At 50.2% G+C, this 13,398-nt stretch overlaps 1 protein-coding gene across 1 annotated transcript; it reads right to left on the bottom strand.

Annotated features, from left to right (window-relative positions):
* Positions 1 to 1,189: 1,189 nt before the first annotated feature.
* On the bottom strand, positions 1,190 to 13,045 carry LOC121583450 (solute carrier family 66 member 2-like). The gene is made up of 4 exons (XM_041899612.1): positions 12,407 to 13,045; positions 11,810 to 11,943; positions 11,188 to 11,404; positions 1,190 to 1,429 (listed from the first exon to the last, which is right to left on the bottom strand). Exons 1-4 carry the CDS (start codon positions 12,619 to 12,621, stop codon positions 1,255 to 1,257), a joined length of 741 nt encoding a protein of 246 aa, XP_041755546.1. The 5' UTR covers positions 12,622 to 13,045; the 3' UTR covers positions 1,190 to 1,254.
* Between the last annotated feature and the right edge of the window lie 353 nt (positions 13,046 to 13,398).

The following is a 13,398-nucleotide window of genomic DNA, read 5'->3' as shown; positions in this document are numbered from 1 at the left end:
ATCAAACTAAAACTTTTAAAAAACAGACTCCCTAAACATAAAATGACATTCCTGAGCAACTTAATAAATACTGAACTCTTCTCATACAACTCAGTCAAAATAGCTTGAATAGAAAAACATAAGTCAAATTAAAAAAATAACGCCCCAAATAAATACATGAAAACATTAATGAGAAACATGGCAACTTCATAAATACTGGTCTTCTCATACAGATCAGTCAACATTTGCTTGAATAGAAATGATGTTCACTCCTGTGAACTACACTGAGTATACCAAACATTAGGAACACCCCCCCTCCCTTTTGACCTCATAACAGCCTTCTTCAGGGCATGGACTCTACCAGGTGTCCACAGGGTTGCTGGCCCATGTTGACTCCAATGCTTCCCACAGTTGTGTCAAATTGGCTGGATGTCCTTTGGGTGGTGGACCATTCTTGATACACACGGGAAACGGTTGAGCATGGAAAACCCAGCAGGGTTGCAGTTCTTGACACACTCAAACCGGTGCGCCTGGCACCTACTACCATAACCCATTTAAAGGCACTTAAATATTTGGTCTTGCCCATTCACCCTCTGAATGGCACACATACACAATCCATGTCTCAATTGTCTCAAAGCTTAAAAATCCTTCATTGTCCTGTCTCCTCCCCTTCATCTACACTGATTGAAGTGGATTTAACAAGTGACATCAATAAGGGATCATAAATTTCACCTGGATTCACCTGGTCAGTCTATGTCATGGAAAGAGCAATGTTTTGTCCTCTCTGTGCTTGGTATTGTAGTATATGACAGGATGTTATGTCTGACTCCTACTGGTGGCTCTTCCTGTGTTGACATGTGTTGTTGACCCGGTAGCTGCTGGAAGAAACTAGGTACCACTGGATTGTTGTCAGTAGAGACGACACGCAACAAAACGCTCCCAAACTGACACAAACAGGGAGGGTACTATCTGAACTTGTTTCGTTTTCCACAGTGTACCCTAATAAACATGATGTAGACGTGGCCAGGTTGAACCTCATCTCACCTTAGTTGAGCGCCTTCTACTCCTCTCCAAGCTGGGGTTAGTTAGGGTTAGCTAGGGATAGCTAGGGATAGCTAAGGTTAGCTAGGGTTAGCTAGGGTTAGCTAGGGTTAGCTACGGATAGCTAGGGATAGCTAAGGTTAGCTAGGGTTAGCTAGGGTTAGCTAGGGTTAGCTAGGGTTAGCTACGGATAGCTAGGGATAGCTAGGGATAGCTAGGGATAGCTAGGGATTGCTAGGCCAGTTTGTCCCAGGAGTCTTGGCTGTAGAGACACACTTGATAGAGGATCGCCATGTCCACCAGTACCTGAGCCAGCCCACATAACAGGAACTGGAGCGGGCTCTCCTTCAGGGTGAAGTAGGCCGTCTTGAAGCTGTCCCCGGCCATCCACAGCAGGACCATGTTCACACTGATGGGAGAAAACATGTCAATAAGAAACATGACCATCACTTTGAATGACAGTCACTGAGAAGAGGAAACATCGTGCTGCGACTGTTTCCCTCCAGGTGAATCTTGCACCTCAACTTTTAGATCGGTTTGAGCACCGTATTTTTACTGAAGACGTATTTATTGACTGGTGGCTGAGGCAGCCCAACCTGGCCCTATAGTCTTATGACACCCAGAAGGTTTGTAGGCCAGGCTGCCACAAATATGCCTCCGCAACAGGGCAACAGGCGTCCCTTCTGCCCAACAGGGTGCAACTGCAGCCTGCAATTCGGGGCGTTCCTGCATGTGGGCATTCCTGCATCTGCAAGAAAGCCACTCCCCCTCCCCTCCTCCCGAGCACTCCATTGGTTCCTGCATGAACGCCCCCCCCTCGAGCATCCCACTGGTTCCTACAGGAACGCCCCCCAGTCGAGCAGGACATCTTCATGGTTGTGTGTGACACTGTTGAATGTGGGTCAAAAGGGAAATACAAGTATTATCTGAGTTTTTCGCCCCAGCCTGCTGTGTACCGGAGTCCTCCTTGCTAGCTAGCGGCCCCAGCCTGCTGTGTACCGGAGTCCTCCTTGCTAGCTAGCGGGGGGCCCCAGCCTGCTGTGTACCAGAGTCCTCCTTGCTAGCTAGCGGGAGGCCCCAGCCTGCTGTGTACCGGAGTCCTCCTTGCTAGCTAGCAGGGGGCCCCAGCCTGCTGTGTACCGGAGTCCTCCTTGCTAGCTAGTGGGGGCCCCAGCCTGCTGTGTACCGGAGTCCTCCTTGCTAGCTAGCGGGGGGCCCCAGCCTGCTGTGTACCGGAGTCCTCCTTGCTAGCTAGCAGGGGGCCCCAGCCTGCTGTGTACCGGAGTCCTCCTTGCTAGCTAGCGGGGGGCCCCAGCCTGCTGTGTACCGGAGTCCTCCTTGCTAGCTAGCAGGGGGCCCCAGCCTGCTGTGTACCGGAGTCCTCCTTGCTAGCTAGCGGGGGGCCCCAGCCTGCTGTGTACCGGAGTCCTCCTTGCTAGCTAGCAGGAGGCCCCAACCTGCTGTGTACCGGAGTCCTCCTTGCTAGCTAGCTAGAGGCCCCAGCCTGCTGTGTACCGGAGTCCTCCTTGCTAGCTAGCAGGAGGCCCCAGCCTGCTGTGTACCGGAGTCCTCCTTGCTAGCTAGCGGGGGGCCCCAGCCTGCTGTGTACCAGAGTCCTCCTTGCTAGCTAGCGGGGGGCCCCAGCCTGCTGTGTACCGGAGTCCTCCTTGCTAGCTAGCGGGGGGCCCCAGCCTGCTGTGTACCGGAGTCCTCCTTGCTAGCTAGCGGGGGGCCCCAGCCTACTGTGTACCGGAGTCCTCCTTGCTAGCTAGCAGGAGGCCCCAGCCTGCTGTGTACCGGAGTCCTCCTTGCTAGCTAGCTAGAGGCCCCAGCCTGCTGTGTACCGGAGTCCTCCTTGCTAGCTAGCGGGGGGCCCCAGCCTGCTGTGTACCGGAGTCCTCCTTGCTAGCTAGCGGGAGGCCCCAGCCTGCTGTGTACCGGAGTCCTCCTTGCTAGCTAGCGGGGGGCCCCAGCCTGCTGTGTACCGGAGTCCTCCTTGCTAGCTAGCGGGAGGCCCCAGCCTGCTGTGTACCGGAGTCCTCCTTGCTAGCTAGCGGGGGGCCCCAGCCTGCTGTGTACCGGAGTCCTCCTTGCTAGCTAGCGGGGGGCCCCCAGCCTGCTGTGTACCGGAGTCCTCCTTGCTAGCTAGCGGGGGCCCCAGCCTGCTGTGTACCGGAGTCCTCCTTGCTAGCTAGCGGGGGGCCCCAGCCTGCTGTGTACCGGAGTCCTCCTTGCTAGCTAGCGGGAGGCCCCAGCCTGCTGTGTACCGGAGTCCTCCTTGCTAGCTAGCGGGGGGCCCCAGCCTGCTGTGTACCGGAGTCCTCCTTGCTAGCTAGCGGGGGGCCCCAGCCTGCTGTGTACCGGAGCCCTCCTTGCTAGCTAGCTAGAGGCCCCAGCCTGCTGTGTACCGGAGTCCTCCTTGCTAGCTAGCGGGAGGCAGGGGTAACACCGGTAGACTGTATCTTTCCATCCCGCCTGCCGAACACCTGCCCTCTCCGCCGTTAACAGAACTGCGGGAAAACCGTGCCCGACAGGCAGGGGCGAAAGACACTGTTTACCGGTCCCGCCTGCTGTGCTAGCGGGAGGCAGGGGCGACCGGTAAACAGTGTCCTTCGCCCCTGTCTGTCCAGCACGGTTTTCCCGCAGCACAGCAGGCGGGATGCTAGGGCAGTTGGGGTCGAAACCGTGTGCTAGCCAACTAGCTAGCTTGCTAGTTCACAACACTGTGTGCTAGCTTGCTAATTAGCTAGCTAGCACACGGTGCCGGCTCCCGCCTGCTGTGTACTGGAGCCCACTTTAGGACTAGCGAACAAAGCTAGCACACACAGTGTCCTTCGCCTCTGCCTGCCCTCGCCGTCTTTAACAGAACTGTCTTCAATAGTGTCCTTTGCCCCTGCCTACCGAACACCTGACCTCGCCGTCTTTAACAGAACTGTCTTCAACAGTGTCCTTCACCCCCGCCTGACGAACACCTGCCCTCGCCGTCTTTAACAGAACTGTCTTCAACAGTGTCCTTCGCCCCCGCCTGCCGAACACCTGACCTCGCCGTCTTTAACAGAACTGTCTTCAACAGTGTCCTTCGCCCCCGCCTGCCGAACACCTGACCTCGCCGTCTTTAACAGAACTGTCTTCAACAGTGTCCTTCGCCCCTACCTGCCGAACACCTGCCCTCTCCGTCGTTAACAGAACTGCGGGAAAACCGTGCCCGACAGGCAGGGGCAAAGGACACTGTTTACCGGTCGCCCCCACCTCCCACTAGCACAGCAGGCGGGATGCTAGGGCAGTTGGGGTCGAAACCGTGTGCTAGCTTGCTAATTAGCTAGCTAGCACACGGTGCCGGCTCCCGCCTGCTGTGTACTGGAGTCCTCTTTAGGACTAGCGAGCGAAGCTAGCACACACAGTGTCCTTCGCCTCCGCCTGACCTCGCCGTCTTTAACATAACTCTCTTCAACAGTGTCCTTCGCCCCTGCCTGCTGACACCTGACCTCACCGTCTTTAATACACCTGTCTTCAACAGTGTCCTTTTCCCCCGACAGGCAGGGACGAAGGACACTGTCAAACGGTGTGTACTAGCTATAGGTAGCTACCGTTGTCGCCCCCGCCTCTTCTTCTTCTGTGGGGTTTATTGGCGGTTGGCATCCAGCATTACCGCCACCTACTGTACTGGAGCGCACCTGCCTCCCGGAGTCATAGCTTAAAAATGGACCAAATGAATTATAAAGATGGGTTCCTGCAGATGCAGGAACCCCCACGTGCAGGAACGCCCACGTGCAGGAACGCCCACATGCAGGAACGCCCACATGCAGGAACGCCACGAATCGCAGGCTGCAGTTGCACCTTTCTCCCTCTGCCAAGCCACAAACTGGTATCTGCTTGGCATCTGTTCATGTAGCCTTATCTTTAATGATTATTTACCTTATCCAGTTTAAACAGAGGAGCACGGCGTGGCTGACAGCCTCACATCACCGTGACCACAACTCTACAATGGATGTTGACTTAATAAAGCTTCTTCATTATCCTAACCAACACGTTTTGGCAGACAACCTGGTGTCATCTGAGTATTATTAGGATTCATACCAAATGTCACCTTATTCCCTATATAGTGCGCTGTGTAGGTGCAGAGCGTTATATGTAGGGAACATGGTGCCATATGAGACAGAAATGTAGTTATTTTAGTAGGTTAGTGTGTCTCAGGGTACGGCTGGAACGTGTTTGGGAGGATAGCTCTCATCAGAGTAAACACTCATCAGCTTCACCTCGTGATGAGAAACACATTCAGCAACTATTTGCCTTTAAAAAAACACTTATTTCTTATCATAACCTAAACCGGGGACACCTTTTTGTTATAGAAAATTCATCAAGGACCCCCTCAATCAGAAAACAACTGATACAAGGACTATACTAGGAGTAAAACTCCAAGCATACAAGGAGTTGTACTGCTGCAGCTCATGGTCAAGTCTCAGGCCCTGGGAAAGGACATTTTAAAGGCCCCCCCCTCTTCGAATTGGAGAGAGAATTTTGTAGTTTTCATGTTAATTTCCTGCAATTCTACACATTTTGCCATGGGACAGAGAGAACATTTGCAGTTTTAAAGTTCATTTCCTGTAATTGTACAAATGTTTCCATGGGGCAAAGATAATTTTGCAGTTTTAAAGCTTAAATTACAGTCCTAAACAAACATTTTAGGGAATACAAGAAGTCATGAGTTGAAAACTGGATAATTGACCTACTGTGGATTCCTGTGAGCCTCCCATGCCCCATTGTGCATCCAAGAGTAGCCTATATTATACAGTGGGGGAAAAAAGTATTTAGTCAGCCACCAATTGTGCAAGTTCTCCCACTTAAAAAGATGAGAGAGGCCTGTAATTTTCATCATAGGTACACGTCAACTATGACAGACAAATTGAGGAAAAAAAATCCAGAAAATCACATTGTAGGATTTTTAATGAATTTATTTGCAAATTATGGTGGAAAATAAGTATTTGGTCACCTAAAAACAAGCAAGATTTCTGGCTCTCACAGACCTGTAACTTCTTCTTTAAGAGGCTCCTCTGTCCTCCACTCGTTGCCTGTATTAATGGCACCTGTTTGAACTTGTTATCAGTATAAAAGACACCTGTCCACAACCTCAAACAGTCACACTCCAAACTCCACTATGGCCAAGACCAAAGAGCTGTCAAAGGACACCAGAAACAAAATTGTAGACCTGCACCAGGCTGGGAAGACTGAATCTGCAATAGGTAAGCAGCTTGGTTTGAAGAAATCAACTGTGGGAGCAATTATTAGGAAATGGAAGACATACAAGACCACTGATAATCTCCCTCGATCTGGGGCTCCACGCAAGATCTCACCCCGTGGGGTCAAAATGATCACAAGAACGGTGAGCAAAAATCCCAGAACCACATGGGGGACCTAGTGAATGACCTGCAGAGAGCTGGGACCAAAGTAACAAAGCCTACCATCAGTAACACACTACGCCGCCAGGGACTCAAATCCTGCAGTGCCAGACGTGTCCCCCTGCTTAAGCCAGGCCCGTCTGAAGTTTGCTAGAGTGCATTTGGATGATCCAGAAGAGGATTGGGAGAATGTCATATGGTCAGATGAAACTAAAATAGAACTTTTTGGTAAAAACTCAACTCGTCGTGTTTGGAGGACAAAGAATGCTGAGTTGCATCCAAAGAACACCATACCTACTGTGAAGCATGGGGGTGGAAACATCATGCTTTGGGGCTGTTTTTCTGCAAAGGGACCAGGACGACTGATCCGTGTAAAGGAAAGAATGAATGGGGCCATGTATCGTGAGATTTTGAGTGAAAACCTCCTTCCATCAGCATGGGCATTGAAGATGAAATGTGGCTGGGTCTTTCAGCATGACAATGATCCCAAACACACCGCCCGGGCAACGAAGGAGTGGCGTCGTAAGAAGCATTTCAAGGTCCTGGAGTGGCCTAGCCAGTCTCCAGATCTCAACCCCATAGAAAATCTTTGGAGGGAGTTGAAAGTCCGTGTTGCCCAGCGACAGCCCCAAAACATCACTGCTCTAGAGGAGAGCTGCATGGAGGAATGGGCCAAAATACCAGCAACAGTGTGTGAAAACCTTGTGAAGACTTACAGAAAACGTTTGACCTGTGTCATTGCCAACAAAGGGTATATAACAAAGTATTGAGAAACTTTTGTTATTGACCAAATACTTATTTTCCACCATAATTTGCAAATAAATTCATTAAAATTCCTACAATGTGATTTTCTGGATTGTTTTTCTCTCATTTTGTCTGTCATAGTTGACGTGTACCTATGATGAAAATTACAGGCCTCTCTCATCTTTTTAAGTGGGAGAACTTGCACAATTGGTGGCTGACTAAATACATTTTTTCCCCACTGTAGATGAATAATATATGATTGTATTGTATTGCTCCCTCTAAACTTGTTCCACGGAGCCCTTGTCCAAATTCATTTAAATCGGTTGTTGCTTGCAATTATTATTTATTTTTAAATGAAATTAAAGAAACACTTGTTTTTGTTTTCTAAATGTTCTGTGCATAAAACATAAAACTGTCACTGACATTCACACTTCTACTCAATACAACACATATTGATTTAACTTCACACTGTATAACAGAATACTGCATAGAATGGCTGATTTGCTCATATTTCCAAAGGCCTAGCTGTGATTTGGCTGGAGGAATGGGAGAAACACACACCACTCTCTGTCTCCCTCACTCTCAGAAACACACACCACTCTCTGTCTCCCTCACTCTCAGAAACACACACCACTCTCTTGTCTCCCTCACTCTCAGAAACACACACCACTCTCTGTCTCCCTCACTCTCAGAAACACACACCACTCTCTGTCTCCCTCACTCTCAGAAACACACACCACTCTCTGTCTCCCTCACTCTCAGAAACACACACCACTCTCCGTCTCCCTCACTCTCAGAAACACACACCACTCTCTGTCTCCCTCACTCTCAGAAACACACACCACTCTCTGTCTCCCTCACTCTCAGAAACACACACCACTCTCTGTCTCCCTCACTCTCAGAAACACACACCACTCTCCGTCTCCCTCACTCTCAGAAACACACACCACTCTCCGTCTCCCTCACTCTCAGAAACACACACCACTCTCTGTCTCCCTCACTCTCAGAAACACACACCACTCTCTGTCTCCCTCACTCTCAGAAACACACACCACTCTCTGTCTCCCTCACTCTCAGAAACACACACCACTCTCCGTGTCCCTCACTCTCAGAAACACACACCACTCTCCGTCTCCCTCACTCTCAGAAACACACACCACTCTCCGTCTCCCTCACTCTCAGAAACACACACCACTCTCCGTCTCCCTCACTCTCAGAAACACACACCACTCTCCGTCTCCCTCACTCTCAGAAACACACACCACTCTCCGTCTCCCTCACTCTCAGAAACACACACCACTCTCCGTCTCCCTCACTCTCAGAAGCACACACCACTCTCCGTCTCCCTCACTCTCAGAAGCACACACCACTCTCCGTCTCCCTCACTCTCAGAAACACACACCACTCTCCGTCTCCCTCACTCTCAGAAACACACACCACTCTCCGTCTCCCTCACTCTCAGAAACACACACCACTCTCCGTCTCCCTCACTCTCAGAAACACACACCACTCTCCGTCTCCCTCACTCTCAGAAACACACACCACTCTCCGTCTCCCTCACTCTCAGAAACACACACCACTCTCCGTCTCCCTCACTCTCAGAAACACACACCACTCTCCGTCTCCCTCACTCTCAGAAACACACACCCCTCTCCGTCTCCCTCACTCTCAGAAACACACACCACTCTCCGTCTCCCTCACTCTCAGAAACACACACCACTCTCTGTCTCCCTCACTCTCAGAAACACACACCAATCTCTGACTCCCTCACTCTCAGAAACACACACCACTCTCTGTCTCCCTCACTCTCAGAAACACACACCACTCTCTGTCTCCCTCACTCTCAGAAATACACATCACTCTCTGTCTCCCTCACTCTCAGAAACACACACCACTCTCCGTCTCCCTCACTCTCAGAAACACACACCACTCTCCGTCTCCCTCACTCTCAGAAACACACACCACTCTCTGTCTCCCTCACTCTCAGAAACACACACCACTCTCTGTCTCCCTCACTCTCAGAAACACACACCACTCTCTGTCTCCCTCACTCTCAGAAACACACACCACTCTCTGTCTCCCTCACTCTCAGAAACACACACCACTCTCCGTCTCCCTCACTCTCAGAAACACACACCACTCTCCGTCTCCCTCACTCTCAGAAACACACACCACTCTCCGTCTCCCTCACTCTCAGAAACACACACCACTCTCCGTCTCCCTCACTCTCAGAAACACACACCACTCTCTGTCTCCCTCACTCTCAGAAACACACACACACAGTTAGCAGGTTGTTAGCTCGCTAGGTAACATGACTGAACATGACGTTGTTTGTTATCAAACCAAAAACGTTTGACCCGGGATTAAAACCGCCCGCGACATGGTTTGAGAAATAATATAAAATGCGCACAAAATCGCGCAGAAACAAAAGGTAGCTCCGGTAATATGAGTCTGATTTTTTTAGACAAGCCACTTTCTTTGCTGTGCTCCATTTTTCCTCTGGCACTCAGAGGCTGTGTGACAGGCTAGCGAACTTGCAATTGCAAAGCCTACTCAGACTGGCCTGTGCTCTAGGTTATACCAGGTGATTCAATTATACAATGTATCAACTTCACTCGCTCTGCGCGCTGCTCCAATGTATACAAGTAACAACAGAACACTCATCAGGGTCTGCATCCCCGCTCGCCATCACGGCTAAATGATATTTTATAAACTGAGGGAGGAATAGATGAGCAGGAAGAGCAGATGGAGAGAATCAGGTGAGTGATGGATGGAAGGGGAAGCAGGTGAGTGATGGATGGAAGGGGAAGCAGGTGAGTGATGGATGGAAGGGGAAGCAGGTGAGTGATGGATGGAAGGGGAAGCAGGTGAGTGATGGATGGAAGGGGAAGCAGGTGAGTGATGGATGGAAGGGGAAGCAGGTGAGTGATGGCTGGAAGGGGAAGCAGGTTAGTGATGGATGGAAGGGGAAGCAGGTGAGTGATGGATGGAAGGGGAAGCAGGTGAGTGATGGATGGAAGGGGAAACAGGTGAGTGATGGATGGAAGGGGAAGCAGGTGAGTGATGGATGGAAGGGGAAGCAGGTGAGTGATGGATGGAAGGGGAAGCAGGTGAGTGATGACTGGAAGGGGAAGCAGGTGAGTGATGGATGGAAGGGGAAGCAGGTGAGTGATGGATGGAAGGGGAAGCAGGTGAGTGATGGATGGAAGGGGAAGCAGGTGAGTGATGGATGGAAGGGGAAGCAGGTGAGTGATGGATGGAAGGGGAAGCAGGTGAGTGATGGCTGGAAGGGGAAGCAGGTGAGTGATGGCTGGAAGGGGAAGCAGGTGAGTGATGGCTGGAAGGGGAAGCAGGTGAGTGATGGCTGGAAGGGGAAGCAGGTGAGTGATGGCTGGAAGGGGAAGCAGGTGAGTGATGGCTGGAAGGGGAAGCAGGTGAGTGATGGATGGAAGGGGAAGCAGGTGAGTGATGGATGAAAGGGGAAGCAGGTGAGTGATGGATGGAAGGGGAAGCAGGTGAGTGATGGATGGAAGGGGAAGCAGGTGAGTGATGGATGGAAGGGGAAGCAGGTGAGTGATGGATGGAAGGGGAAGCAGGTTAGTGATGGATGGAAGGGGAAGTGGCTGGCTGATCACTGCTGCCACACGTTATATGCGCATGAAAGTTAAGTGGACATTATTGGACTTCCAAATTCAAGATATTAGTGGCTGCTGTTTAATTTTTTATTTTTTATAAAGAAACATTTTATAACAGCCGCCAGCTGGTTCTTTAGATCGGTAGGGCCAAAACATTTGGTAATGAATCATATGAAACGGTACGACGGTATTCTAAACTGTTGGTATCATAAGATTTTGGTATTGTGATATTACCTGTGGTATCGGTATACCAAAACTACCCTGCAGTTTGGGAACCCCTGACATAAACCACATTTTCTTCATTTTTTTTGGGGGGGGCAAATAACAGTCATCCGAGTAGAACGGGTCAATTTTCTGAAGAAAATGTGTGGTGTTTGCTTCCTCAGCCTCACCTCATGCCGGTGGTGGAGTGGTTGCGTTGGTTCTGGAGCAGCTGTGGCAGCCCCAGCATGGCCTCCGCCAGCACAGCCAGGGAGCCCAGGGTCTCCACAAACAGAGAGGAGTCCAGGAGGAGAAGGGTGGTGAAGGCACAGGGCAGGGTGAAGGCCAACAGGAAGATGAGGTAGTCCTCGAAGCCGTCCCAGCTCCAGAAGAACCGGGGTTCCAGATCTGATAGAGAGAGAGAGAGAGAGAGAGAGAGAGAGAGAGAGAGAGAGAGAGAGAGAGAGAGAGAGAGAGAGAGAGAGAGAGAGAGAGAGACAGACAGACAGACAGACAAGAGAGAGAAAGAGAGAAGAGAGGAGAGAGAGAACATAATGGAGGGTATTGTTTCTTCTTTTTACCTCTCCAATATCTCCCTCTAGTGGTAAAACAATGGAACAGCTGCAGAGGTGGCTATGAGTTTGGACGTTAGATGCTTGATAGATAGCTGTCTTATGGTTATTAAATGGTTTATAGATGCTTGATAGATAGCTGTCTTATGATTATTAAATGGTTGATAGATGCCAAAGCCTGGAGCCGAGTCTAGATGGTTGTTAGATAGTTATTCCATGGGAGCCATATGGTTGCTGTTACCTGTGATGTGGTGCTGTCTGGTGCTGATGCGGTTGGTGTTCTGGACAGAGCAGCAGAGGTTGAGCATCACCAGCATGGTGAGAATCATCACCACACTCTGCAGGACCAGAGTGACCTCAAACTGCTTCCCAAACCTGCAGGTGTGAAAACACACACGCAAGTGCACATACACACAGACAGACACAGAGGCAGACAGACACATACATTTACATTTTACATTTTAGTCATTTAGCAGACGCTCTTAACCAGAGCGACTTACAGGAGCAATTAGGGTTAAGTGCCTTGCTCAGGGGCACATTAACGTCATTTAGCAGACGCTCTTAGCCAGAGCGACTCACAAATTGGTGCGTTCACCCTATAGCCAGTGGGATAACCACTTTACAATTTGGGGGGGGTTAGAAGGAATACTTTATCCTATCCCAGGTATTCCTTAAAGAGGTGGGGTTTCAAATGTCTCCGGAAGGTGGTGAGTGACTCCGCTGTCCTGGCGTCGTGAGGGAGCTTGTTCCACCATTGGGGTGCCAGAGCAGCGAACAGAGGGGAAACTGACACTGTATTAACTCCAGGTAAGCCCCCCCAACACCCAAACACACTCGCCAGAAGAGGATGCGAAGGATGTTAGCGACCAGCAGAACCAGGCAGACGCGTGTAGAGAAGCCGTCTGTGTTCTTGGTCCGGAGGATCTGCTGGTACTGTGGGGCGTAGGGCAGAGCCCCTCCAACCACCATCACACAGGACGCCAGCCAGCCCAGAGAGGCCCACAGGGTCCCCACATCTCCCTCCTCATCACCCAGACCCAGTCTGCTGTCCATGGCTCTCACAACTCATGGGACACCACAGCACAGCTTTCCACCAGTAGGCTCTGATCCTATGCACCGAACATAATGTCAGACTTTAGTTCCGTTAGTTAAATTGTGCATTTAGACGTGTCATGTGAAGTAGGCCCTAAATAGCATCTGTAAGCTTTTGTTGTTGCTTTTGTTCATCAAGGCCAGGATAAGAAAAAGGAAGTGTTGAGTGAATTCAACCGGCAGAAAATAATATTGAATGGCGATTAAATGTGCGTTTCATCAACCAAATCGAGGAGGATGCAGTTTCCTTTCAAATAGATATTTCCTACTAAATGCTTGTTCGCCATGCATCATGTTCCGAGTTCTGCTCTATTTCTACCAAATACTCGATAATGTTGTTGCATTAATTTATAAAGCATATTAAAAACGCTTCTAATACCGTTTGCTTGTTTCCGGTTTTGGAAAACTCGCGAGATTTAGCATGCGCATGCTTCACTGTTTACCGGTTGGGGGTCTGTAGCTAGTCAGTGAGGGATTCGATTAATCTGCTCGGGCGCCCGTTTATGCGTATTTTGCACCGGCTGGAAGTTGATTGCGTTCGATTTGGAACCGGGCTGCCCAATGGGCATGAGCCAGGTGTCATGCTCTGACCGTCCGACGGCGAAGTCGGCTCAAAACAAACGTTTGGTAATCAAGCACGTGTAGTAATTAGTAAGATTGTGTTTTTCCATGTGATTGCTTTTGATAAAAACGCTTTATCTGCCATCCCAATGAAAACTAGTTTGAAAATTCAAACAT

The sequence above is a fragment of the Coregonus clupeaformis genome, unplaced genomic scaffold (genome assembly GCF_020615455.1).
Source record: "Coregonus clupeaformis isolate EN_2021a unplaced genomic scaffold, ASM2061545v1 scaf0570, whole genome shotgun sequence".
In the NCBI taxonomy this organism is placed as follows: Eukaryota; Metazoa; Chordata; class Actinopteri; order Salmoniformes; family Salmonidae; genus Coregonus; species Coregonus clupeaformis.
This window is presented reverse-complemented; position numbering and strand designations above follow the sequence as displayed.